Source organism: Rousettus aegyptiacus, unplaced genomic scaffold (assembly GCF_014176215.1).
Source record: "Rousettus aegyptiacus isolate mRouAeg1 unplaced genomic scaffold, mRouAeg1.p scaffold_m13_p_15, whole genome shotgun sequence".
NCBI classification, from domain to species: domain Eukaryota; kingdom Metazoa; phylum Chordata; class Mammalia; order Chiroptera; family Pteropodidae; genus Rousettus; species Rousettus aegyptiacus.
In genome coordinates, this window is record NW_023416290.1 from 60,136,113 (window position 1) to 60,157,460 (window position 21,348).

At 67.7% G+C, this 21,348-nt stretch overlaps 1 protein-coding gene across 18 annotated transcripts in view; it reads right to left on the reverse strand.

Moving 5' to 3' along the window:
• Positions 1 to 1,208: 1,208 nt before the first annotated feature.
• Positions 1,209 to 21,348, reverse strand: part of PLEC (plectin) — a 51,000-nt gene continuing 30,860 nt past the window's right edge. For all 18 annotated transcript variants that reach the window (XM_036233172.1, XM_016131831.2, XM_016131850.2 and 15 more), the window contains 26 exons: positions 21,009 to 21,124; positions 20,827 to 20,933; positions 20,617 to 20,736; positions 20,431 to 20,526; positions 20,059 to 20,186; positions 19,724 to 19,817; positions 19,183 to 19,337; positions 18,777 to 19,095; positions 18,616 to 18,693; positions 18,382 to 18,543; positions 18,145 to 18,249; positions 17,821 to 17,916; positions 17,523 to 17,648; positions 16,334 to 16,486; positions 16,067 to 16,221; positions 15,857 to 15,983; positions 15,585 to 15,768; positions 15,340 to 15,497; positions 15,071 to 15,249; positions 13,819 to 13,957; positions 13,359 to 13,715; positions 13,197 to 13,280; positions 12,988 to 13,092; positions 12,798 to 12,896; positions 8,590 to 11,970; positions 1,209 to 8,488 (listed from right to left, as the gene is read on the reverse strand). In XM_036233172.1, coding sequence (XP_036089065.1) covers positions 2,309 to 8,488; positions 8,590 to 11,970; positions 12,798 to 12,896; positions 12,988 to 13,092; positions 13,197 to 13,280; positions 13,359 to 13,715; positions 13,819 to 13,957; positions 15,071 to 15,249; positions 15,340 to 15,497; positions 15,585 to 15,768; positions 15,857 to 15,983; positions 16,067 to 16,221; positions 16,334 to 16,486; positions 17,523 to 17,648; positions 17,821 to 17,916; positions 18,145 to 18,249; positions 18,382 to 18,543; positions 18,616 to 18,693; positions 18,777 to 19,095; positions 19,183 to 19,337; positions 19,724 to 19,817; positions 20,059 to 20,186; positions 20,431 to 20,526; positions 20,617 to 20,736; positions 20,827 to 20,933; positions 21,009 to 21,124 — 13,003 coding nt within the window. In that variant the 3' untranslated portion in view covers positions 1,209 to 2,308. The remainder of the gene's footprint in view (positions 8,489 to 8,589; positions 11,971 to 12,797; positions 12,897 to 12,987; positions 13,093 to 13,196; positions 13,281 to 13,358; positions 13,716 to 13,818; positions 13,958 to 15,070; positions 15,250 to 15,339; positions 15,498 to 15,584; positions 15,769 to 15,856; positions 15,984 to 16,066; positions 16,222 to 16,333; positions 16,487 to 17,522; positions 17,649 to 17,820; positions 17,917 to 18,144; positions 18,250 to 18,381; positions 18,544 to 18,615; positions 18,694 to 18,776; positions 19,096 to 19,182; positions 19,338 to 19,723; positions 19,818 to 20,058; positions 20,187 to 20,430; positions 20,527 to 20,616; positions 20,737 to 20,826; positions 20,934 to 21,008; positions 21,125 to 21,348) is intronic.

Genomic DNA, 21,348 nt, shown 5'->3' on the forward strand with positions numbered 1-21,348 from the left:
GGGTGTTCACAGCTGATATCTATAGATTTGTCCGTTTCTCCTTGGGGTTCTCTGACTTTTGGTTTTGTGTTTTGAAGAACTGTTATTAGATGCATTAAAATTGGACTACATCCTCTTGCTAAATTGCTTTACAGTTATGGAATATTCTGGTAACAGTTTTTACTCTAAAACCTATCATGAAGAACACTGCTGGAACCCGGGGGTGCAGCATGGGTCCAGGACCAAGAGACACTATACCCTCCAGAAGCCACTGGCCGGCAGAATGTGGGGCGGCCTCCTGAGGAAGCAGTTGACATCCTGTAGGCCTGCGGCGCTGTCCCGCAGAATGTGGGCGTTACCTTGAGTCCTGGCCCCAGTATGTGGGAACCCAGGAGTGGAAACGTACACGGCCCACCTACCAGGCCCCCAGCACCCACTGGGGACGCGCGCTCCTGGTCCCGCCTGGGACAGAGTGAAAGCATCGCACTCAGCTTACAGCTATGGCTGCCGCTGCGGCAGCTCCTCGCCAGGCGGTCACCATCCTGGCAGGGATGACCCTGACCGATGTGCTATCCGAGGCATCTGTTTCCGCGGCAGCTTCAACCCTAAGCGGTGGAGCGCGGAGCCCGGCAGGGGCGTGGCCGACAAGACGCGCAGCCCCAAGAAGAGGGTCTGGTCTCCCCCCGCCCGGGGCAGAGCGGGCGCCCAGCATCGGTGCGGCCTCAGGGCCAGCTGCTCAGGGGCGGCGGCTGCTCTGCTCGCCCCTTGTGCAGGTGCTCCCACGGGAGTCCTGGAGGGGCCGAAATGAGAACACGAGGAGCAAGAGGGCTCGGGGGGCCAGTGTGTCGGCAGCAGGAGCCGAGACGGGCACCACCTTACCTCCCCAGGGGGCGCGGGAGGGGACAGCTGATGACCGACTGGTACAGGGGCATGTGACATCACATCCCGGAGGAAAGCACCAACTGGAAAGCCAGCCTGACGGGCTGGGCAGTGACGGGTCATCACCTGAACGGACAGCAGGGCCGGGGCGTCCAGGACCTGACCTCGTCGGGGCTACTTAGTCTGGGTTTTCCTGGCCTGAAACACGTGGCCTCAGCCAGCGTCTTCACCGAGGCCCCTCTTCCCTGCCCCTGGCCAGGACACAGCAGCCAAGCTCTGCGCCTGGGGCTGCAGCAGCCCCTGTACCCCACACATACTTCACCCTAAGACACAAGAACAGACAAGACCCATAGGAGGGGTGGAATTGCTTTTATTGGGGCGGGCGCCGCAGGCCCACCCGTGGTCAGGTTAGTGTTCTGCCCTCACGGAGGCGGCCAGAAGCCTGGAGCCTCCACCCGCAGCCTGCCCAGGTTAGTGGAACATGCAAAGCTCAGTCAGAGGGTGGAGGCAGGGGCGAAAGCCACCAAGGCCAGGAGCTGGGTGGGGCAGGGGTGGGCGGCACCGGGCTGGGCTGCCTGGGTCAGCATGGGCAATCCGGCCGGCATCCCCAGGCCCAACGAAGGGATGAGGCTCCCTGGGACAGGCAGGCAGCACCCCAGGCTCAAGGAGCCACGGGGCCCATGGGACAGAAGGCCGGCAGAAACCCCAGCCTCACCCAGCCAGGGCCGGCACACCCAAGATTCACCAGGAGGGTCTGTCTCCCACCCCAGGCCTGGGTCCTTGGGGCCTGGGGTGAGCGCGGGACACAGAAGGCACTTACTAGGGAGCTGAGGCTAAAAGGCTGAAGCCAGAGGCTTGGGGTCTCAGGACAGTGTCGGGGGCTGGGGGCTCCGTAAGAGCCAGGCCCAGGCTGGTTCTGCAGACCTGACCCTCACCTTCCCATGGGGAGGGACTTCTCGGGCAGGCTAGAAGAGATGGCTAACCCAGGACCACTCCCTCCCCGACAAGGCCCGGAGGTCAGTCCTGGAAACACGAGAAAACGCTGGCCCTGCGCGCCCTGCCGGGCACAGCCGCCCTCGCAGCTAGATTCGGTGGTTGGTCGTGGGGGGGGGGCTGGCCTACAGGGCAGGGGGGCCTCACCAGAAGAGACCCCTCCCTGGAAAGGCGGGAGGGCTGGGCTGGTGGCTGGCTCTGGACCCTCCAAGGCACCTGGCTGTGGTGAGGGGCAGGCAGAGAGAAGAAAGGGCCTGGAGGGGGCAGTGTGGCTGGACCGGCCCTGTCCCCCAAGACACAGGCTGTCTGGACAGCACGTGTACGTTAATATATTAGTCTGGTCTTTTTGGTTAACTTGAGGCACCGCTTGGGAGGGAGACACCTTGAAACATCAAAGACTTAGCGCCTGGGCGGGGAGCCTGGCCACATGCAGGGCGGGGGGCAGGGGCGGCAGGCTTCAGGCCGTGGCAGACTCGGGGCCCCCCAGGGAGGACGTTGACCCAGAGGTGTAGCGCCGGCCGTAACCTGAGGAGGAGTAGGAGGAGGAAGAGAAGGTCATGGAGAAGCCGGAGCCAGTGGCGTCGAAACTGCCGCGGCGGGAGCCTGCCCGGGAGCCGGTGCGCGAGCCGGTGCGCGAGCCGGCCGTGGAGCCGGAGCCGCTGACGCTGTAGGGGCTGTAGTAGCCCTTGCTGGACTGGGCGGCAGCCTCCAGCAGCCGCAGCCCCGTGCCCTCCTCCACCATGCTGCGGTCCAGCGCGTCCTTGTAGGAGATCTTGAGCTTGGTCTTGGGGCAGGTGAGGTACTTGGAGTGAGCGCCCACGTCGCGCAGCTTCTGGGCCGTGCGGGCGTCCACCGTGCCGCGCTGCAGGGCCTCGTCGAGGGACACACGACCGGGCGTGTCGGGTTCGATCAGGCCGCCCGTCAGGTACTGCACCTCCAGGAACCTCTGGCCCGCCTCGTAGTACAGCCAGCCCTTCTTCAGGGCCTGGGCGGCCGACATCTTGGTCTTGGTGCGTGGGTCTTCGAAGCCACAGAAGGCCTTCTGGGCCAGGTTGATGCGGTCCACCATGATCTTGTCCACCAAGCCCCTGTTGACAGCGTCGGTGACGGGGATGCGCTCGCCGGTGTTGGGGTCGATGATGCCCCCAGTGCAGGCCTGTGCCTCCAGCAGCCGCTGCCCCGTGATGTTGTCCACCAGGTTGCGGTGCATGGCCTCCGTGATGGACACCTTCTCCAGCGTCTCCGTGTCCAGGATGCCAGCCACAGGGCCCGTCTCCTCGGTGGGGTCGGACCAGGAGGAAAGCTGGGTCCTGGAGACTGCCGGGCTAATGGGGTAGGAGGAGGAGGACCCCACTGAGGACGAGCGGGAGCGGAAGCCGCTGGCGTTGCCCGACAGCATGTCGGCGAACTCGGTGATGGAGAGCGTGCCGGCGCGGTACTGGTCCAGCGCCGAGCGGTCGATGAGGTTCTTGGTGATGGCCTCGTCGATGTCATACTGGCGGCCGGAGCGGCGGTCGATGATCATGGACTTGACCACGCCGTCCGAAGACGAGATGGTGATCTCCTCCCACTCGCACTCCTGCTCGGACAGCTCCAGGTAGGTCTGGTGGTCGATGAGGCCCTTGCGGTAGGCCTCGTACACCGACATCTCCTTGCCGGTCTCGGGGTCCACGATGACCACGCGGCGCTTGCGCACCGAGGACTTGGAGGACGTCTTCCGCTCGCGCTTCTTCTCCTTCAGCGGCAGGAGGCACAGCCCCGTCTGCGGGTCAGTGATGCAGCGCTCCATCAGCTGCAGGTACGTGAGGTTCTCCTCTGTGTTGGGGTCGAAGAAGCCCTTGGTGTCGTCCGAGGGATCGGTCAGGATCTCGTTCATCTCCTCGTCGAAGAGGCCGCGCTTGTAGGCCACCTCCACGGGCAGCCGATGGCTCTCCTCGGGGTCGATGATGCCGCCCGTGGCGATCTGGGCCTCCAGCAGGCGGATGCCGTGGTCCTTGAGGATCAGGCCCTTCTTCATGGCCTGGAAGAGCGAGATGAGCTTCCCAGAGTAGGGGTCCTTGTAGCCGGTGACGGCGCGCTCGGCAGACAGCAGCTTGTCCTTGAACTCGGGGCCCACGATGCCCATGCGCACGGCCTCCTCCACGGTCAGCTTGAGCCCCTTGATGGGGTCGATGACGTAGCCAGTGGCTGCCTGGGCCTCCAGGAGCTCAAAGGCCGTGCCCGGCCGGATGATGCCCTTCTTCATGGCCTGGTAGACTGACAGCCGCTCTTTGGTGGTGTCGACGAACACCCCGGCGATGCAGCTGGTGCCCTCCAGGAACTTCTGCAGGTTCTTGGTGACCTCTTCGACAGAAGCCAGGCCCTCCTGCAGCTGCCGCGCCGTGGCCTCGTCCATGACCTGTGAGCGCACCAGCTCCTCCACTGTGATCTGCTTGCGCAGACCGCGGAAGGTCAGCTTGCGGGCGTCGGAGAGCGGCAGGAGCAGCTGGCCGCTGTTCTCGTCCCGGCGGCAGCGCCGGAGCAGCTGCGTGTAGCTGAGGCGCTCGTCCGTGGACGGGTCCACGTAGCTGCGCACCTCGCTGGGCTCTGACAGCTGGTCGTGCGTGTCCTTGTTGAGATAGCCACGCTGGTAGGCCACCTCCAGCGGGAGGTGAAAACCCAGGCGCGGGTCCACAATGCCGCCCGTGGCCAGCTGGGCGTCCAGCAGCCGCAGGGCCTCCTCGGCAGGGATCAAGTCCTTCTTCATGGCCTGGAACAGCGAGATGGTCTGCTCTGTATAGGGGTCACGGTAGCCAGTCACCGCCCGCTCGGCCGACAGCAGCCGATCATGCAACTCAGGGCCCACCAGGCCCTTCCGCACGGCCTCGTCCACCGTCAGCCGCTCACCCTTTAGTGGGTCCAGCAGGAAGCCCGTGGCCGCCTGTGCCTCCAGCAGTAAGCGGGCCACCTCGGCGCTCAGCAGCCCCTTCTTGAGGGCCTGGTAGACAGTCAGTGTCTGCCTGGAGCTGGGCAGGTAGACGCCGGCCACACAGCCCGTGCCATAGAGATAGCGCCAGGCAGACTCCGCCTCGAGCACCTCACGGAGACTCTTGGTGCCCTGCCGGAGCAGGTCGTAGGTCTCGCGGGTGATGACCCGGGCCTCGTACAGGTCCTCAGCAGTGAGGCGGCGACGCACGTAGTCATAAGAAGCGAGATTCTGCTGGCGGATGATCTCGGTCTTCTCGATGATCTCGATGATGATGATGATCATGCGTTCCTTGGTCACCCGGCCGGCCTGGAAGTCGGCCATGAGCCGGGCCCGCTGGTCCTCAGGGATCAGGTCCGACTGCATCACCTCCCACAGGGACATGGTGGAGCCGCCATGGCTCCCGCCGCCTGGGATGTCGATCTGCGTCTCCTCGAATGCCCTCCGGGTCTCCTCTTCCGTGTACACCTGCGTGGTCTCCACCACCTCCACCTTCTCAGCCCCCTTCAGTGGCAGGAGGCGCAGGCCAGTCTCGGGGTCCTCCACACAGCGCTCCAGCAGCTGCAGGTACGTGAGGTTCTCGTGCGTGTTGGGGTCGAAGAAGCCCTTGGTGTCGTCGCTCGGGTCCGCCAGGACGCGGTTCATCTCCTCGTCGAAGTAGCCGCGCTGGTAGGCCACGTGCACGGGCACGCGGTGGCTGTGCACGGGGTCGATGATGCCGCCCGTGGCGATCTGGGCTTCCAGCAGGCGGATGCCGTGGTCCCTGAGGACCAGGCCCTTCTTCATGGCCTGGAAAAGGGAGATGGTGTTGCCCGAGTAGGGATCCTTGTAGCCAGTGACGGCCTTCTCAGCCGATAGCAGCTTCTCGTGCAGCTCAGGGCCCACCACGCCTGCCTTCACAGCCTCGTGGACATATAGGCGCTGGTTGCGAACGGGGTCCACCAAAAAGCCAGTGGCTGCCTGGGCCTCTAGCAGCAGTGTGGCCGTGCTGGGCCTAAGCAGGCCACGCCTCATGGCCTCATAAATGGTCACCTTCTCCTTGGAGTCCTCCAAGTAGATGCCAGCAAGGCAGCCACTGCCCTGGAGAAGCGTCCGCACAGAGCCCACCTCCGATAGGTCTTTGACTGATGTCTTGCCGTCCTTGAGCTGCTCGAACTGGGCTTTGCTGAGGACCCCTGCGGCCAGGAGCTCGCTGGCCGGCACCGGGGCGCGGAGGCCACTGAAGGAGAGCCTCTCCTGCCGCACGGTCTCCACCTCCTCCACGATGGTGATGAGGATCTTGATGATCTTCTCCACAGTGACCTTGCCCGTGCGGAACTGGCGCAGCAGCTCCAGCCTCTGCTCCTCCGTGAAGTATTCGGAGCTGATCAGCTCCCAGATGGTCACCGTCCTGCCCTTGAAGCTGCCCACGGGGACCTCGACTGTGGCCTTCTGGAAGGTCTCACGGGCCTGGAGCTCAGAGTAGATCTCCTCCTGCCGGGCCCGAGCGGCCTTCTCCGACAGTGGTAGCAGGCTCAGCCCCGTCAGCTGGTCGGGCCGGCATCGCTGCTGGAGCTGGTTGTAGGTGACTGGCTCCTGTGCACTGGGGTCGAAGAAGGTTTTGGTGTCGTCCCTGGGTGTCAGCAGAGCTTTACCGGTCTCTTTGTCCAGATAGCCCCGGGCATAGGCAACGTCCAGGGACACACGGTGGCTCTTGCTAGGGTCCACGATGCCGCCTGTGGACAGCTGGGCATCCAGCAGACGCAGACCCTGCTCCCTGGGAATGAGGCCCTTCTTCAGGGCCTGGAACAGGGACACACTCTGCCCCGAGTATGGGTCCCTATAGCCTGTCACAGCCTTCTCAGCAGACAGCAGCTTCTCGTGCAGCTCGGGCCCCACCAGGCCAGCACGCACGGCCTCGTCCACCGTGAGCCGGGCGCTCGTGGCAGGGTCAATGATGTGCCCGGTGCCGGCCTGGGCCTCCAGCAAGGCCACAGCCACCTCTGGCGTCAACAGTTCTCTCTTCAGGGCCTCGTAGATGCTCAGCTTCTGCCCTGCCTCTTCGAGCCACACGCCAGCGATGACATTGGTGCCCCGCAGGGCCTGCCGCACAGCGTCCACCTCGGCCACCTCGCGCACTGAGCGCTCGCCCCGCTGCAGCTGGCGGTAGAGGTCACGGTCGATGACCCGGCTCTCCAGTAGCTCGGCAGCAGGCACCAGGGCGCGGAGGCCCTCGAAGCAGAGCTGGCCTTTCTGCTCGTGCTCCTCGACCACAGTGATGACAATCTTGATGATCTTCTCCACGGTGACCTTGCCCGTGCGGAACTGGCGCAGCAGGTCCCGCCGCTGCTCCGCCGTGAAATACTCGGAATTGATGAGCTCCCAGATGGTCACTGTCCTGCCCTGGAACTTGCCGAATGGCGCGGACACAGTGGCTTTTTCAAACACATCTCGGGCCTCTGAGTCAGTGTACACCAGCTCGCCACCCTTGGCAGCCTGATCTGTGAGTGGCAAGAGGCGCAGGCCAGTCTCGGGGTCCTCCACACAGCGCTCCAGCAGCTGCAGGTACGTGAGGTTCTCGTGCGTGTTGGGGTCGAAGAAGCCCTTGGTGTCGTCGCTCGGGTCCGCCAGGACGCGGTTCATCTCCTCGTCGAAGTAGCCGCGCTGGTAGGCCACGTGCACGGGCACGCGGTGGCTGTGCACGGGGTCGATGACGCCGCCCGTGGCGATCTGGGCCTCCAGCAGGCGGATGCCGTGGTCCCGGACGATCAGGTCCTTCTTCATGGCCTGGAAGAGCGAGATCTGCTCCCCGGTGTAGGGGTCCTTGTAGCCGGTCACGGCGCGCTCAGCTGACAGCAGCTTGTGATGCAGCTCAGGGCCCACCACACCCTCCTTCACGGCCTCGTTGACAGTCAGCCGCCGGTTCCGCACAGGGTCCAGGAGGAAGCCAGAGGCTGCCTGGGCCTCGAGCAGGATGAGGGCTGTGCCTGGGCTGAGCAGCTGCCGCTGTAGCGCGGCGTAGACACTCAGCTTCTCGCCGGTCGGCTCCAGCAGCAGCCCCGCGATGCTGCTGTGGCCCTGCAGGTAGCGACGCACATCTTCCCGCTGCGCAAGTTCGGCCACCGTGGTGTGGCCCTGCTCCAGACGCTGCAGCTCCTCTGTGCTCAGGACACCCACCTCCTGCAGACGCTGCGCTGGCACCTTCTGCCGCAGACCGTCAAAGGCGTGCTCGGGCTCCGCCTCGGTGGCTGGGCCATCGGGGGCATCCCGGCCATTCGGCAGGACTTTGGCAGCCACCTCCACCGAATGTGCCAATGCCGCCTGGTGCTCCTCCTCCAGCCGCTGCAGCCGCTCACGCAGCCTCTGGTTCTCCTGGGCCAGCAGCTCCTCCTGCTGCTGCCGCTGCTGCTCCAAGCGCTGCAGCTCTGCCTCGGCCTCGTGCTGCCGCCGCCGGGCCTCCTCCATGCTGGCCACCAGCTTCTGTTTCTCTTGCTCCATCTGCTGCTGCTGCCACTGCTGCTCCTCACGCAACTTCTGTGCCTTGGCCACCTCGTCCTGGAAGAGTTGCTCCAGCTTGGCCTTCTCCTGCTCGATGAAGCGCTCGCGTTGCAACAGGCTGTCTTTTTCGGACAGAAAGCTCTGCTGCAGGGCCTGGGTCTCCTGCAGCCGCTGCTCCTGTTGCACTGTCTGCATCTGCAAAAGGGGAGGGTGGTCAGGGCCACCAAGCCTGGGAGCACCCCCACCCCGACCTGCCCACCGGCCCGCCTGTCCACGTGCATGTGCGGAGCTGGTACCTCCTTGGATTTGAGTTGCAGTGACCTGGCCTCCTGTTTGAGCTTCTCCTTCTCACGCTCCAGCTCTGCGATGGCTTCCCTCAGGCGCTCGGCATCGTGGTCGCTCTGCTGTCGCTGGATCTCCAGCGTCTGCACCAGCGTCACCTTCTCCTGTGTGGCGAGCTCTGTGCGGTGCAGCTTCTCGCCTATCTCTTCCGCCTGCTTCCGGAAGCGCTGGGCATCCTCCTCCGCACGGGCCTGGGCCCGACTCATCTCTGCCACGCGCAGCTTCAGGCGCTCGGCCTCGGCACTCATTTCCAGCTGCCGCTGCCGCTCCGCCTCCAGCGTGCGCTGGAAGCCCTGCGTCTCCTGGGCCAGCTGCTGCTCCATCTGCTCCTTATCCTCCTGCAGCTGCCGCGCCTGAGCCTGCGCGAGCTCTTTCTGCTGTTGCAGCAGCTCAGCCTCGGCCTTGAGCCGCGTGGCCTCCTGCACTGCCTGCATCTTCTCCTTGAGCATCTTCTCCGCCAGCGCCCGCTGCCGTGCTAGGTCTTCCTCCGCCAGCTCACGCAGCCGGGCTGCCTCCTGGGCTGCCACGCTGAGCCGCGCCGCCTCCTCCGCCACCTGCTTCATCTTCTCGGCCTCCTCCTCCAGGACGCGCTGTGTGTTGTCCTTGTCGCGCAGCACCAGTGCGCGGTTCTCTGCCTCGATGCGCGCCTTGAGCTTGCTGAGCTCGTCCATCTGCACGCGCACAGAGAAGAGCTCCTCCTCCACGCGGCTGCGCTGGCAGGCGGCCTCGGCCACCTCAGCCTTGAGCCGCTGCAGCTCCTCATCCAGGATGCCCTTCTGGTGGTCGGTTTCCTCCAGCTGCAGTCGCAGCGCAGTCAGCTCCTGCTCCACCTGCGCCTTCTGCCGCAGAGTCTGCTCTGCGAACCTCTTGTGCTTGTCCATCTCGGCATCGGCCGCCTGCTTCTGCCGCAGGGCCGCCTGCTCCGCCTGCGCCCGCCTCGCTGCCTCCTGCTCCGCCTCCTTGCGCAGCTTCTCCGCGGCCTCCTGCGCCTGTGCACGCGCCTGCGCCTGTGCCTCGGCCTCCTGCTTCAGCCGCTCGGCCTCTTCCACCTGCCGCCGGGACTGCGCCGCCTCGCGCTCCGCACGCTCCCGCGCGGATTCCGCCTCCTCGGCCGCGCGCCGCGCCGCCTCCGCCTCTCCGCGCAGGCGCCCCAGCACACTCTGCTCCTGCTCGCGCGTCTGCTGCAGTTCCTGTTCCTTCTGCTGCACCGCGAACGCGTGCGCCTTCTCCTCCGCCTGCAGCCGCCTCTGTGCGGCGTCCTGGGCCAGCTGCAGCTGCCGCGCGGACTCCTGCTCTGCCTTTTCACGCAGGCGCCGCGCCTCATCCACCTTGGCCCGCAGCCGCTCCACCTCCTCCAGCGCCGCCTTGCGCTGCCGGGCGGCCTCCTCCTCTGCAGCTAGGCTCTTCTGCACGCGCTCCTCCGCCTCCCGGCGCCGCTGCTCCTCTTCCGCCGCCAGCTGCCGCTGCCGCACGGCCTCCAGCTCCGCCTGCTGCTTGCTGCGCAGCGTGTCCTCCGCCTCGCCGCGGATGCGTCCCAGCTCCAGCTCCAGCTCCGCCTTGCCTGCAGCTGCCTTCTCGAAGCTCGCCTTCAGGGCCAAGATCTCCTCCTCCACCTGCCGCCGCTGCCGCAGCGTGTCCTCCACTAGCCCCTTCTGCCGCTCCAGCTCGCTGTCCGACGCCTTGCGCAGCTGCGCGAGCCGCTCCTCGATGTCGGCCTTGTGCTGGGCCGCCTGCTCCTCCAGCCGGCGCCGCTGGAACGCCTCGTCCTCCGCCAGGCGCCGCAGGCGCTCGTTCTCCGCCTCCTTCTCCTTCAGCGCGATCTCCGCCTCCGTCTTAAGCCGCGTGGCTTCGCTGATGGCAGCCAGCTTCTCCGCGAGCACGCGCTCCGCCTCCGCGCGCTGCCGCGCCGCGTCCTCCTCCGCGAGCTGCCGCTGCCGCTTGGCCTCCTCCGCCAGGGCGCGCAGGCGCGCGGCCTCTTCCGCCAGCTCGCGGAACCGACCCGCCTCGGCTTCCAGCCTCTGCTTCGACTTCTCGCTGGTGGACCGCGACTCCTCTTCAGCGCGCGCCTTGCTGGCCAGCAGCACCTCCATCTCCGCCCGCACCTTGGCCAGCTCGGTCTCCAGCTCTTGTCGCTTCTGCGTGGCTGCGGCCGCCTCTCGCTGCAGCCGCGTCAGCTCCTCCTCCAGCAGCTGCCGCTGTTGCTCGCCCTGCTCCGTCTCGGCACGAAGGCGGATGAGCTCCTGCTCCGCGGCCAGGCGCTGCTGCGCGGTGCCCTCTGCCAGCTGCCGCTGCTTCTCCAGCTCCTGCTCCGCCAGCTCGCGCTGCCGCACCGCCTGCTCCTCCGCCTTGCCGCGCCGCCGCGCCTCGCGCTCCGCCTCCTCCTTCTGCTTCTCCGCCTCCACCTGCGCCAGGCTCTTCTGTTGCGCCACCTCCTCCGCCTGCAGGCGCAGGCGCAGCGCCTCGTTGGCCTTCAGCTGCCAGCGCTCCAGCTCCCGCTCCGCCTCTTCGCGGGCGCGCTCGGCCTCAGCCTGCTGCTGTGCCCGCCGCTCGGCCTCCTCCCGCAGCTGCGTCACCGTCACGTGCTCTTCCTGCAGGGTGCGCTCCAGCTGCGCCGTCTTCTCAGCGAAGGAGGCCCGCTTACTCTGCAGTTCGGCTGCCGCGCTGCGCTGCGCTGTCTCCGTGGCCACCTGCACCTGGCGCGCCCGCTCCGCCTCCGCCTGCCGCAGGCGCCTGTCGGCCTCCTCAGCCTGTAGCCGCAGCTCTTCCAGGGCCTGCAGGGCCTGCTGCTTCTCACGGGCGGCCTCGGCCTCGGCCTTCACTCGCAGGGCCAGCTCCGCCTCTGCCTGCCGCTTGCGCTGGGTCTCGTCCTGCACCTGCCGCCGCAGGCGCTCCGCCTCCTCCTGCGCCTGCCGCTTCTGCGCCTCGGCCTCCTCCGCCCGCGCACGCAGGGCCTGCAGCTCGTCCTCAGCCCCGCCGCGCTGGCGCTCGGTGGTCTCCAGCTGCAGGCGTACCAGGCGGATCTCCTCTTCGATGCGCAGCCGGCTGCGTTCGGCCGCCTCCACCTGCCGGGCCTTGGCTTGGATCTCGGCCTCTGAGCTCTGCCGCAGGTGCTGCAGCTCCTCCTGGACGCTGCGCTTCTGCTGCTGCGCATCCACCGCAGCCTCTTCCCGCCGTGCCACCTCCTCCTGCATGCGCTGCTGCAGCTCCTGCGCCTCCCTCTCTGCCTGCGCCTTCGCCTGCGCGTGGGCCTCCGCCAGCTGCCGCTGCTTCTCCAGTGCGGCCTCCACCTCCGCTAGTCGCTCCCGCTCCTCCGCCCGCTGCTGCTCGGCCAGCCTCTGCGGCCGCGCAGAGAGAGGGGGAGAACCAGAGAGAGGGGTGAGTGCAGGGCAGCCGCCGGGCGCGCACGTGACAGGGCACCACCACCACAGTTCACTCCGACAGCGCGATGGGAGGTGGAGGGAGGACGCAGGTCACAGCCCGGCCGAGGGAGAGAGCGTGCACCCGCCCAGGGCACTCAGGGCAGCGAGCGCAGCATGGCCCCACAGTGCTCACCAGCCCGGGGAAGGAGGCCCAGGCGTCCTCCCCTCTTCCCGCAGATAGGCGACGAGACAGACGGACAAGGAGAGAGAGAGAGAGAGCAAAGCAGGAGGCTCGCAGGCCCCGTGCGCGGCACCCACCACACAGCCTCGCCCGAGCACCGCCAACGCAAGCCACGGGGCCGTCTCCCTGACCTGGGTCCATCCCTGCAGCCCCACGAGGCGCCACCGTGGGACGACAGTGTAGACCTGAGCCGGCTCAGGAGAGGGACTTGCAAGCCTGCGGCCGTGGCCACAGAGGGGGCTGGGGGTGGAGCTAGACGGCGAGGCTACCCAGAAGGAACAGGACAGGCGGGCACCCCAACCCCAGCCCCCGCAACCTAACAGCCCCAGCTCTTCTGGGCCAGTGGCCACATGGCGCGGCGGCATGGCCTGTCGGGGGCGGGCACCAGCCACCCGAGCGGGCAGAGCAGTGCAGCGCCAGGCCGAGTGGAGCAGGCGGTGCTGCGGGGCGCGGGCGCCGGTGGCATCAGGCAGCGGGGGTGGAGAGGGCTGTGCTAAGAGGTCACATGGGTTCCCGGGCTGCGTCTGGGCAGCAGGACGGCCCCCGCCCCTGGCAGCCATACCTCCTCCTCCTCCATGCGCCTCAGAGTCTCACTGATGAACTTGATGTATTGGCTCGTCAGCGTGGTCAGCTCACTGTAGCGAGCGCGCAGATCCACGTACTGAGGGGCAGAGGGAGGAGGCGGCCGGGTGAGCCCCACCCCAGCCACGGGGCCCAGGAGCCCACCCCCCAGCCGCGCCCCACGGCCCTACCTCCTGGATGACACTCTCAGACCCAGATTGGACCTTCGGCTTCTTGGCCGGGGAGGCCACTGGCTCAAGCTGCGCCTTGTACGTGACCAGCTGGAGCTCGTAGTCCTGTGGGAAAGACTGGTCAGCCACCCCTCACCTGGCCCCTGAACCCCCACGGGCTTTTGCCAGTCTTGGGCGTCAGCAAAGGCAGCAAAAGGTGGAAGCCTCACCTTGATGGCGTTGATGTACTGCTTTGCGAACTTCTGGCACTCCTCCACCTTCTCCCCGTGACGCTCGATCTCCTCCAGCAGCGCCTGGGGGGCACGGTGGTCAGCGGCCCCGGAGGCACCCCACCCCGCCTCACTGCCGCCCCGCGCCCGGCTCAGGCCTACCTTCTCCTGCCGCAGCTGCTCTCGCACCGCCCGGCTGTCGGCCAGTGGGACGGCCTGGATCTGCTCCTGCCGCTGCTTGGCGTCCTGCAGCCAGGCGGCCAGCGGGTCTGCGCTCTCCCGGTAGTAACGCAGCTGGCGGCCCAGCTGCTCGAGCTCGCGCTGCCGCAGGTCGGTCTGGGCCAGCACGGCCTGCCAGCGCTCCAGCAGCTGGGCCACCCGCCCACGCCAGCGCTCCACCTCCACGTCCCGCTCACCGTGCCGCTGCTGCAGTCTCTCCCCCACCTCCTGTGCCCCCCGCAGCTCGTCTCGCAGGGCATCGAACACCGGCTGCTGCGCCTCCGCCTGGGCCCGCAGCTTCTGTTGGGGGCCAGAGGGGCAGGTGCCGTTTCAGCCCAAGGCCCGGCTGCTAGCCCCCAATGTCCCTTGGCCTCCCTGCAAGGCACAGGCCTGGCAGCGGTACCTTGAGTGCAGCCTTGGTGGCCTCGAGCTCTGGGAGGGTGGCGGGCACGGCCTGGGCCTCCTTGAGCTGCTCCTCGTGGACCTTGAGCATGTCTTCAGCCCCCTGTGTGCTGCGGATCACCAGACTGATGGTCTTGAGCCTGGGGGAAGGTGGGCAGGGATGAGAGCCGGTGGGGGCTGGGGGGCAGGCCCAAGGCAGCGGGGAGCCCAGCGCGGCGGAACCAGAGCCACGGTGTGTGGCTGACCCTCGGTCATGCGCTTCGGGGAAAAGAATGGAGACCGCAAGGAGAGCGGAGACCGCTCAGACACAGGAGCGCTTTGGCTCCAGCCTGAGTCTTGGAGGGAGGGTGTGCTGGCCCTCGCCACAGCAAACCCCCAGGCCCTGAGGCAGGGGAGCCCCCAGCCAGCCACCCTGGGGCCTGGGGGCAGCTCTCCACCTCTAGCCCCAAGGCTGGGTGAGGGGACAGTGACCATTAGCCTTTGTGAAGAAACAGCAGGTAAGGGGTCGGACAGGGAGTCTGCTGTGTCATCAGAAACTACGAAATCACACGTCTGAAACAAGGACTGTAAACTGGCAGGGCCTTGGAGGAGATCTGACATGGCGGAGAGGACCTCACCCTGCTCGGGAGTGAGTCACTGTGCCATGGGCGCATGCGCGCTGAAGGAAACAGACGCCCTGGTGAGGACTCTGCATTTCCCCAGGGGCACTGGGGGTGGGGTGCAGGTACAGGCCCCCGGAAAGACCTCGGCATTAGCCCTTCAACACCCCGCCCCCTACTCACCCTTCCCAGGTCCTCATCCTCTCCCTCCCCCAAGGTCCCTGGTGCTGACCTTCAGGGAAGAGCCTGTTTGTCTGACCCGCAAGCACACCCCTGTGGCCATTTCTCGGTCTGAGCTCCACCCTCTGCCTGCATGCCTTCCATGCTTCCACGAAGACACTCCCCTAGTTCCTACCACCCCATGGGTGGGGCTCCCCCAGGGCACCACACCAGCCCCCTTGACCCCTCTCACCCCCTATCCAGTCATCAGTAAATCCTGCCCTTAAGGTAGGTCAGGACTGAACCCCTCCCCATGTCTGCGACCCCCACCCTGGTCTACAACCACCATCTCTTGGCCAGATCTTTCAGCGGACCCCACCTCACTGCCTGCTGCCCCGTCCAGCGCCCTGCCCTCCGCCAGCACACAGCAGGCAGGCCCCGCTCTGCTCGGACCCTGCTGAGGTCCCAGCCCTGGCCTCTGACAGGTGCACTCACTTCTCCAGATAAAAGGCGGAGAGGCTTCGGACCTGCTCCAGCTTGCCCAGGGTCAGTTCCAACTCCGAGCGCAGAGTGGGGGCAGCGGGTGATGGCTCGGGCAGGGCCAGGACCTTCTCGGCCTCGGCAGAGAGCCGGGCAACCCCCTTGCCCAGCCCTTCCACCTCGGCCTGTGCTTTCTGGGGAGAGAGGAGGAAGAGAGCTGAGCACGGAAGCCCAGCCGCACTGAAGGCCGAGGGGACGGGCACAGGGCTGGGCACGGCGCCTGCCTGCTGCTCGGCGATGCGCTGGGCGCACTCCCGTGCGGGCTCCTTGTCCAGCGGCAGCCGCAGGCGGTGCACCGTGCGGGTCTCGCAGGCCTCCAGCTGCAGCCGGATGTCCTTGAGTTCTGAGATGCAGCGCTGACAACGGGACTCCTCCTGCTCGCCTAGGGACACAATCCGCTCACAATGCGGCCTGGCCCGGCCCCACCCGCCCTGCCTGCCAGGTCTCCCCTCGTTCCCCCTGCACCTACCCTGCTCCAGGCTCTGCAGCAGCTGCTGGTAATGGTGGCTGCAGGAGCTGTACTCGCGCTCAGCCTGCAGCCGGTCCTCAGGCCCAAAGCTGCCAGCGTCCTGGCTGTCCCGGAGGAAGGCCTGGTAGTGCAGCTCCAGGTCACGCAGGGCCTGGCGCTGTTCCTCTGGCTTCAGGGTGCGGAACTGTGGGCGGCAGGAAGGCTGAGCACCTGCACGCAGGCTCAGCCGCGAAGCCCCCCTCTGCCCTGGGTGGCCCGTGGGGCTGGCCTACCGTAACCAGGGACCAGGAGCGGATGAGCTGCAGGTCCCGGCAGAAGCTCTGCCACGCCAGGAGGCTCTTCATGTCCACGTGCAGCTGGTGCCAGAGTGCGACCAGGGCCTGGTGCTGGGCCTCCAGCCTGGCAGGTCAGGGTGCAGTCAGAGGCACTGGGGCTCCCACCCACTGCCACCCACTCCAGCGGCCAGACCCCAGACCACCCACCTGGTGACGGCCTCCTGGGCCTCCTGGTTGGGCGGCGGCACGAGGAAGCACACAGAGGGCACAGCGGCCTCACTGCCACAGCTGCTGAGCACCTTCCAGTGGCACGGCTGCGCGGGGCCCACCAGCTGGCACTCGTCGCCCTTGTGCACGGTCACCTGGGGCAGGCAGAGCTGTCACGGTGTGGCCACACCCACTCTGCCCCCAGCAGGCCCCGGTCCACCCCCCACCCCCGCAAGCTCTGTCCTGCACGCGGCCCGCTGCCCTCACCTCCACCTGCTTGTAGTCACACACGGCCAGCAGCGGCACACGGCCCCGCACGGGCTGGGCTGGGCTGCGGGGCTTCAGCTGTACCACAGCCTTGGCCCGCTTAGCCAGGCCTGCGAGGTGTCCCCTGTACTCATTCAGCTGGTCCTTCTCGTCCTGCAGAGGAAGACAGCTCAGAGACTGTCATCTGGCATCCAGACACCACCTGAGCAAGGGTCTACGAAGACCCACACACTTGCCCCGGACAGTGAGGCGGCACTGGAGCCCAGGGCTCCTCCCTGCGGCCCCAGGGCTCGGCCTCAGCAGAACCCCCGGCCCGCCCTCCTTCCTTGCTGGCCGGAACTGAGTGCACGCCCCGACCCCAGGTCACACACTGGGGCCACGCACTGCGTGCCCCGGGAGAGGACTGTGTCTCCTGCCCCCACATCTTCCTCCCACAGTCCCCTCCCACTGCAGAGGGTCACCCGCCGCCTCCTGTTCAGTCCATCCAGTGTTAACCCAAGGACTGGCCAAGGCTGCGGGGTCCAGAGCACACGCCCTGAAACTGCCTGTACCTCTAGCAGCTAACACTGCAGCTGAGGGGGCCTCCTGGCTGCCCCAGACTTCACTGACTCCCATCCTGAGCACGGGAGCCCCAGCCAGCAGGGCTCCTAGCCTTGTCTCCCCTCCTTCACCACCCCCGGCACGCTCAGAAGGCCCCCGAGACCCTTCCGGTGCCTCTGCCCCCGCCCAGGGCACAGGCACCCACAGCCGGCTGCCTCTCTGTCCAGCTCAGCCCTAGGCGCCAGGTCCGAGGCGTCAGTGGACCCCTCTGAGGTCAAAGAGCTGGTGACAGAGCGGCCATCTGAAGCCTCTACCTCTCTGGGGGCTGCGCAGGTGAACGGGTGCGACTAGTTCTGACCGGACACCTCCCAGCACTCCAGCACCCTGACGCTGTCCCTGTCACCGCACGCCCCATCCCACCGTGCAGACTGCCGCCCCGCACCGTGCCTCCCGCGGCCCCGACCCCTGCTGACCCCCCGTCGCCCCACTTCCGCCCCTAAAGGAGCCTTTCCGGAACACCAACGTGGCCCTGCTGCCAGTCGCCTCTCCCAGGCCTCACGCCCTCTACCTGCCCCCGCTGTGCCGCTCCGTCCCCGAGCCTGGCGCCACCCGCCCTCAGCCGCGCAGGCCCCCTGCACGGCCGGCTCACCTGGGCGTCCTGCAGCAGGTCCTCCAGGCGAGTGACGGTGATGGAGCGGTCGCAGGTGTACTTCCTGCCCATCGTCTCCTGCAGCTTCCGCAGCTGCTCCTCCGCCTCCCGCACATCTGAGAAGAACTGTGGCAGCAGGAAGGGGTCAGGCTGGGCCTGCCAGGGCTGCCCCAGTGTGGGCCTGAGGGGCCTGGGGGGACCTGAACGTGAGCTCGGCGAGGCGAGGCGCACGGCCACGGGGAGGGTCTCGGGCCTTCTCGCAAACGCTGCGGCTGAGCCGGGCGGGGCGGGCTCTCACCTGGAAGTAGGCGGTGTTCTCCTTCAGGTGGGCCTCGATGCAGCAACACAGCTGCAGCATCCAGCTCCACTGGGTCTGCAGCGCTGCCTGGAAGGACTGTGGCACAGCGGGCATCCCTGTCAGCCCCCGCCCACGGGCCTGGGGGGCCCCGCAGCCCCCGCCCCACCGTGGGCACCAGGGGGTCTCCCCGCGGCCCCCCGCCCCCACCGTGGGCACCAGGGGGTCTCCCCGCGGCCCCCCGCCCCCACCGTGGGCACCAGGGGGTCTCCCCACGGCCCCCCGCCCCCACCGTGGGCACCAAGGGGTCTCCCCGCGGCCCCCCACCTCCACCGTGGGCCGAGCGGGGTGGTCGTCCCGAAGCAGCCGGTCCCCGGTGTTCTGGATCTCCTTAATTTTCTTTTCCTTCAGCTCCAGCTCACGCATCAGGGCCTGCCATGGAGACAGCGGGGCTCAGGGACGGTGCCGAGCCACGCTGCGGTCCGCCAGCCCCCCGCCCACGCCACGCACGCCCCCGGCTGCCGCTGCTGGCCCGGAGCGGGAGCGTCGGCGGGGCCGCCTCACCGAGTAGCTCTCCTTCTTGGCAGCCATGTTGGCGTTGCGTTCGCTCCAGTCGAAGCCCACCTCCTCCTCCTCTTTCTCACTCAGCCACATCAGCTCCTTGGTGGCGGCCGCCACGAAGCCGTGCAGGCTCTCCAGGGACCGCAGGCGGGCCTTGGAGGAGTTCTGTGGGCAGGCAGGGTATCAGCGGGCCACAGCCCCGCCACCTGCCCCGCCGCCCGCCCGGCCCCCACTCACCAGCAGCTTGGCAAACTGCAGGTCCAGCCGGCCCAGGCAGTCTCGGTAGGCGCCCCGGGTGGCTGGGGAGAGCTGGCCCTGCAGGGGGGGAGGAGGGGTGAGGCCTGCATGGCCAGGACCTGGCCTACCACCCGCGGCACACCCTCCGGGCGCCCGCGCACCTCGTCACTCCGCGCCCGCTCGATCTTGGCCCGGAACTCCTCGATGGACTGGTGCAGGCCGCGGTGGCTGCCCAGCTGTGCCTCCACGCTGGGCAGGTCCACGCCCCACTCGGCGCCGTCCACGCGGCGCTGGTTCTCCTCCACCCAGGCCAGCAGATCCTGCAGGTAGCGCAGGGTGGAGTCCTCCAGCTCGGGGCGCCGCTGCGTGCTCTGCAGTGTCACCTGGGTCACCTGGGTCACCGGGGCTGCAATGCCCGCCTTCAGCCGAAGGTTGTACTCGGTGCGGATGGCCACCAGGCGCTCGTGCAGGCGGTACACCCTGAGGGCAGCGGGGGAGTCAAGAGGGGGTGAGCCGGGGCCGGGGAGCAACCCCAGGCCCCTGCACTCAGGGCGGGGCGCGGCCCACCTGCGGTACATCTGCTCGCCCTGCGGGTGCCGGCCGTCCTTGAGGGCCTGCACGTCGTTGAACAGCAGCCGGATCATGCCGTCCGCCTTGTCCAGGTCCCGCTCCACGTCACCCGCCCGCTGTGCTGTCTTGCCCGCTGCTAGCAGCCGGATATCCTACAAGGTGGGCTGCGACTCAGACCCCAGCCCCGACCTTTCCCTTCCTCTCCCCACCCAGCCCCACATGTCTTCAAGATGCACAAAATGCCAGCCATGGCTCCCTGGGGCCGAGGAGCCAGACCCTGGCCTCCCCCAAGGTCCCTGGGCCTCATCCTCCCCACGCCCGTCCAGGCAGCGAGCCCTCGGGCAGGCCTCTCGAGTGTCCTGCCTGGTGCCCACAAGCCGGCTCTGCTCTGCTCGAAGCCAGCAGTCAGGGCTGGCTGCGCACCAGGAGGGAGGAGCTGCGACCCGCCTGCCAGGAGAGGCAGCTTCAGGGATCCTCCCCGCCCCACCCCGCCTCCCTGCTGCCTCTGCCCGGTCCCACCCCGGCCCCTCCCCCTCACCGACTGCAGCAGGGCGTCGGCCTGGTTCAGCTGCTCTTCGCACAGGCCGGCCTCCATCTGCAGTTTGCTCACGATGCGCTGAAGACACTCCAACCTGCGGCCCAACACCCACGGGACCCGCTGTGAGGGGACTGCCCGCCAGGCTCCCGGCCGAAGCACACGGGCCCCCTCCTGCTTCTGGCCTCGACGCCAGCCTGCAGCCCACTGTCGCCTGGCCCTGCCTGGGTGTGGGTTTCCCAGCCTGGGGGGGGATTTCCTCTCTGGGCAGTAGTGACTCACCCTCGGGTGGCTTCCCCGCCACCACAAGGCCCCACCCACGGCCCGCAGCCACCCACCTCTCAAACTCGCTCCGGAGCTGCTTCTCCCGCTCCAGGATGGCCACGTGCAGCTTGCCCCATTCCTTCTCCACGTCCAGCGGGTGGTAGCCAGGGGGCACCTTGAGTTGGCCTGCTTGCACTGCCCCCTGTGAGCAGGCGCCAAGTTCAGTCCTGGGCCAGCAGAGGGGTGGAGGTACCAAGCCACCAGGGCCCCTGGGCCCCCGGCCAGCCTGCCCTGGAACAGTCCTGCCCCACTTCAGGAGGGAGGACAGGCCAAGCTCGCTGGGGAAGACCCCCGGGCCAGGCCCCTGGACGGCCTCACTCGCCTCCAGGATGTCCTCCACTTACCTCTGGGAAGCCTCCCGCTCACCTCTCCAGACCCTTGCTCACCTCCAGGGACTGGTAGATGCCCTTGGACCGGTTCTTGTCTGCCTCTTTGGCGGGAAGCTCAGTCTCCTTAAACTTTAAGAACTGGCACCACAAGATCTGCGGGGACAAGACGCGTTGGCAGCCCTGCCTGGGCCCCCCCCACCGCCCCGGTGGGCACGGGACCCCGCCCCGAGCGGCCCAGCCCACCTCGATCTCCTCGAAGCTGGAGGGGAACCTGCGCTCCTCGAAGATGGCAGTGTGGTGCCGGGTCCACTGCAGCAGCAGCAGCACCAGCTCCCGATACTCCTGCCACCGCAGCTGCAGCTCCTGGGGGCGAGCGCGGGCGTCAGGGGCCGCCAGGGGCCGCCAGGGCCCCGCCTGGCCCCCCACCACCCGGGCCTGCCGGCCGACACTCACGCTGGCCTTCCCCCCATCCTGCACGTCGGGCACACGGGGCATCGCGTCGTACAGGGACGAGACGTACGTGATGATAGACTTCTCGTCGGGCTGGGACACGTCCACATCTGTGGGGCAGGGGAGTCAGAGGGGGCCCCCCGCGAGCGGCAGGGGAAGGAGGAAGGAGGGACGGCGGCACGCACCCTCGGGATCCAGGAGCCGGGTCACGCCCAGGTCGCGCTCCGCCACAGAGAAGGCCTGGTCCAGGTTCTCCAGGTTGGTCTGACGGTACACCTTGCTCATGTCGATGAGCATGGGCCTGTGGGCGAAGGGGCCGGCGGAGCCGCAGGCGGGGGCGCAGGGCAGCGAGGCCCACGGACCGGTCAGGGCACGCACACGATCCGCGTATCCCCGCAACACGCTCACCCTAAAAGTACGCTGCCCGCCTCACTAGCGCCCACTCCTGACCACACCGGTAGCCGCATGCGGCCACCGTGCACTCGAGCCCCGCCCCCTGGCGCTCAGGGGGCTCACGGCAGGCGC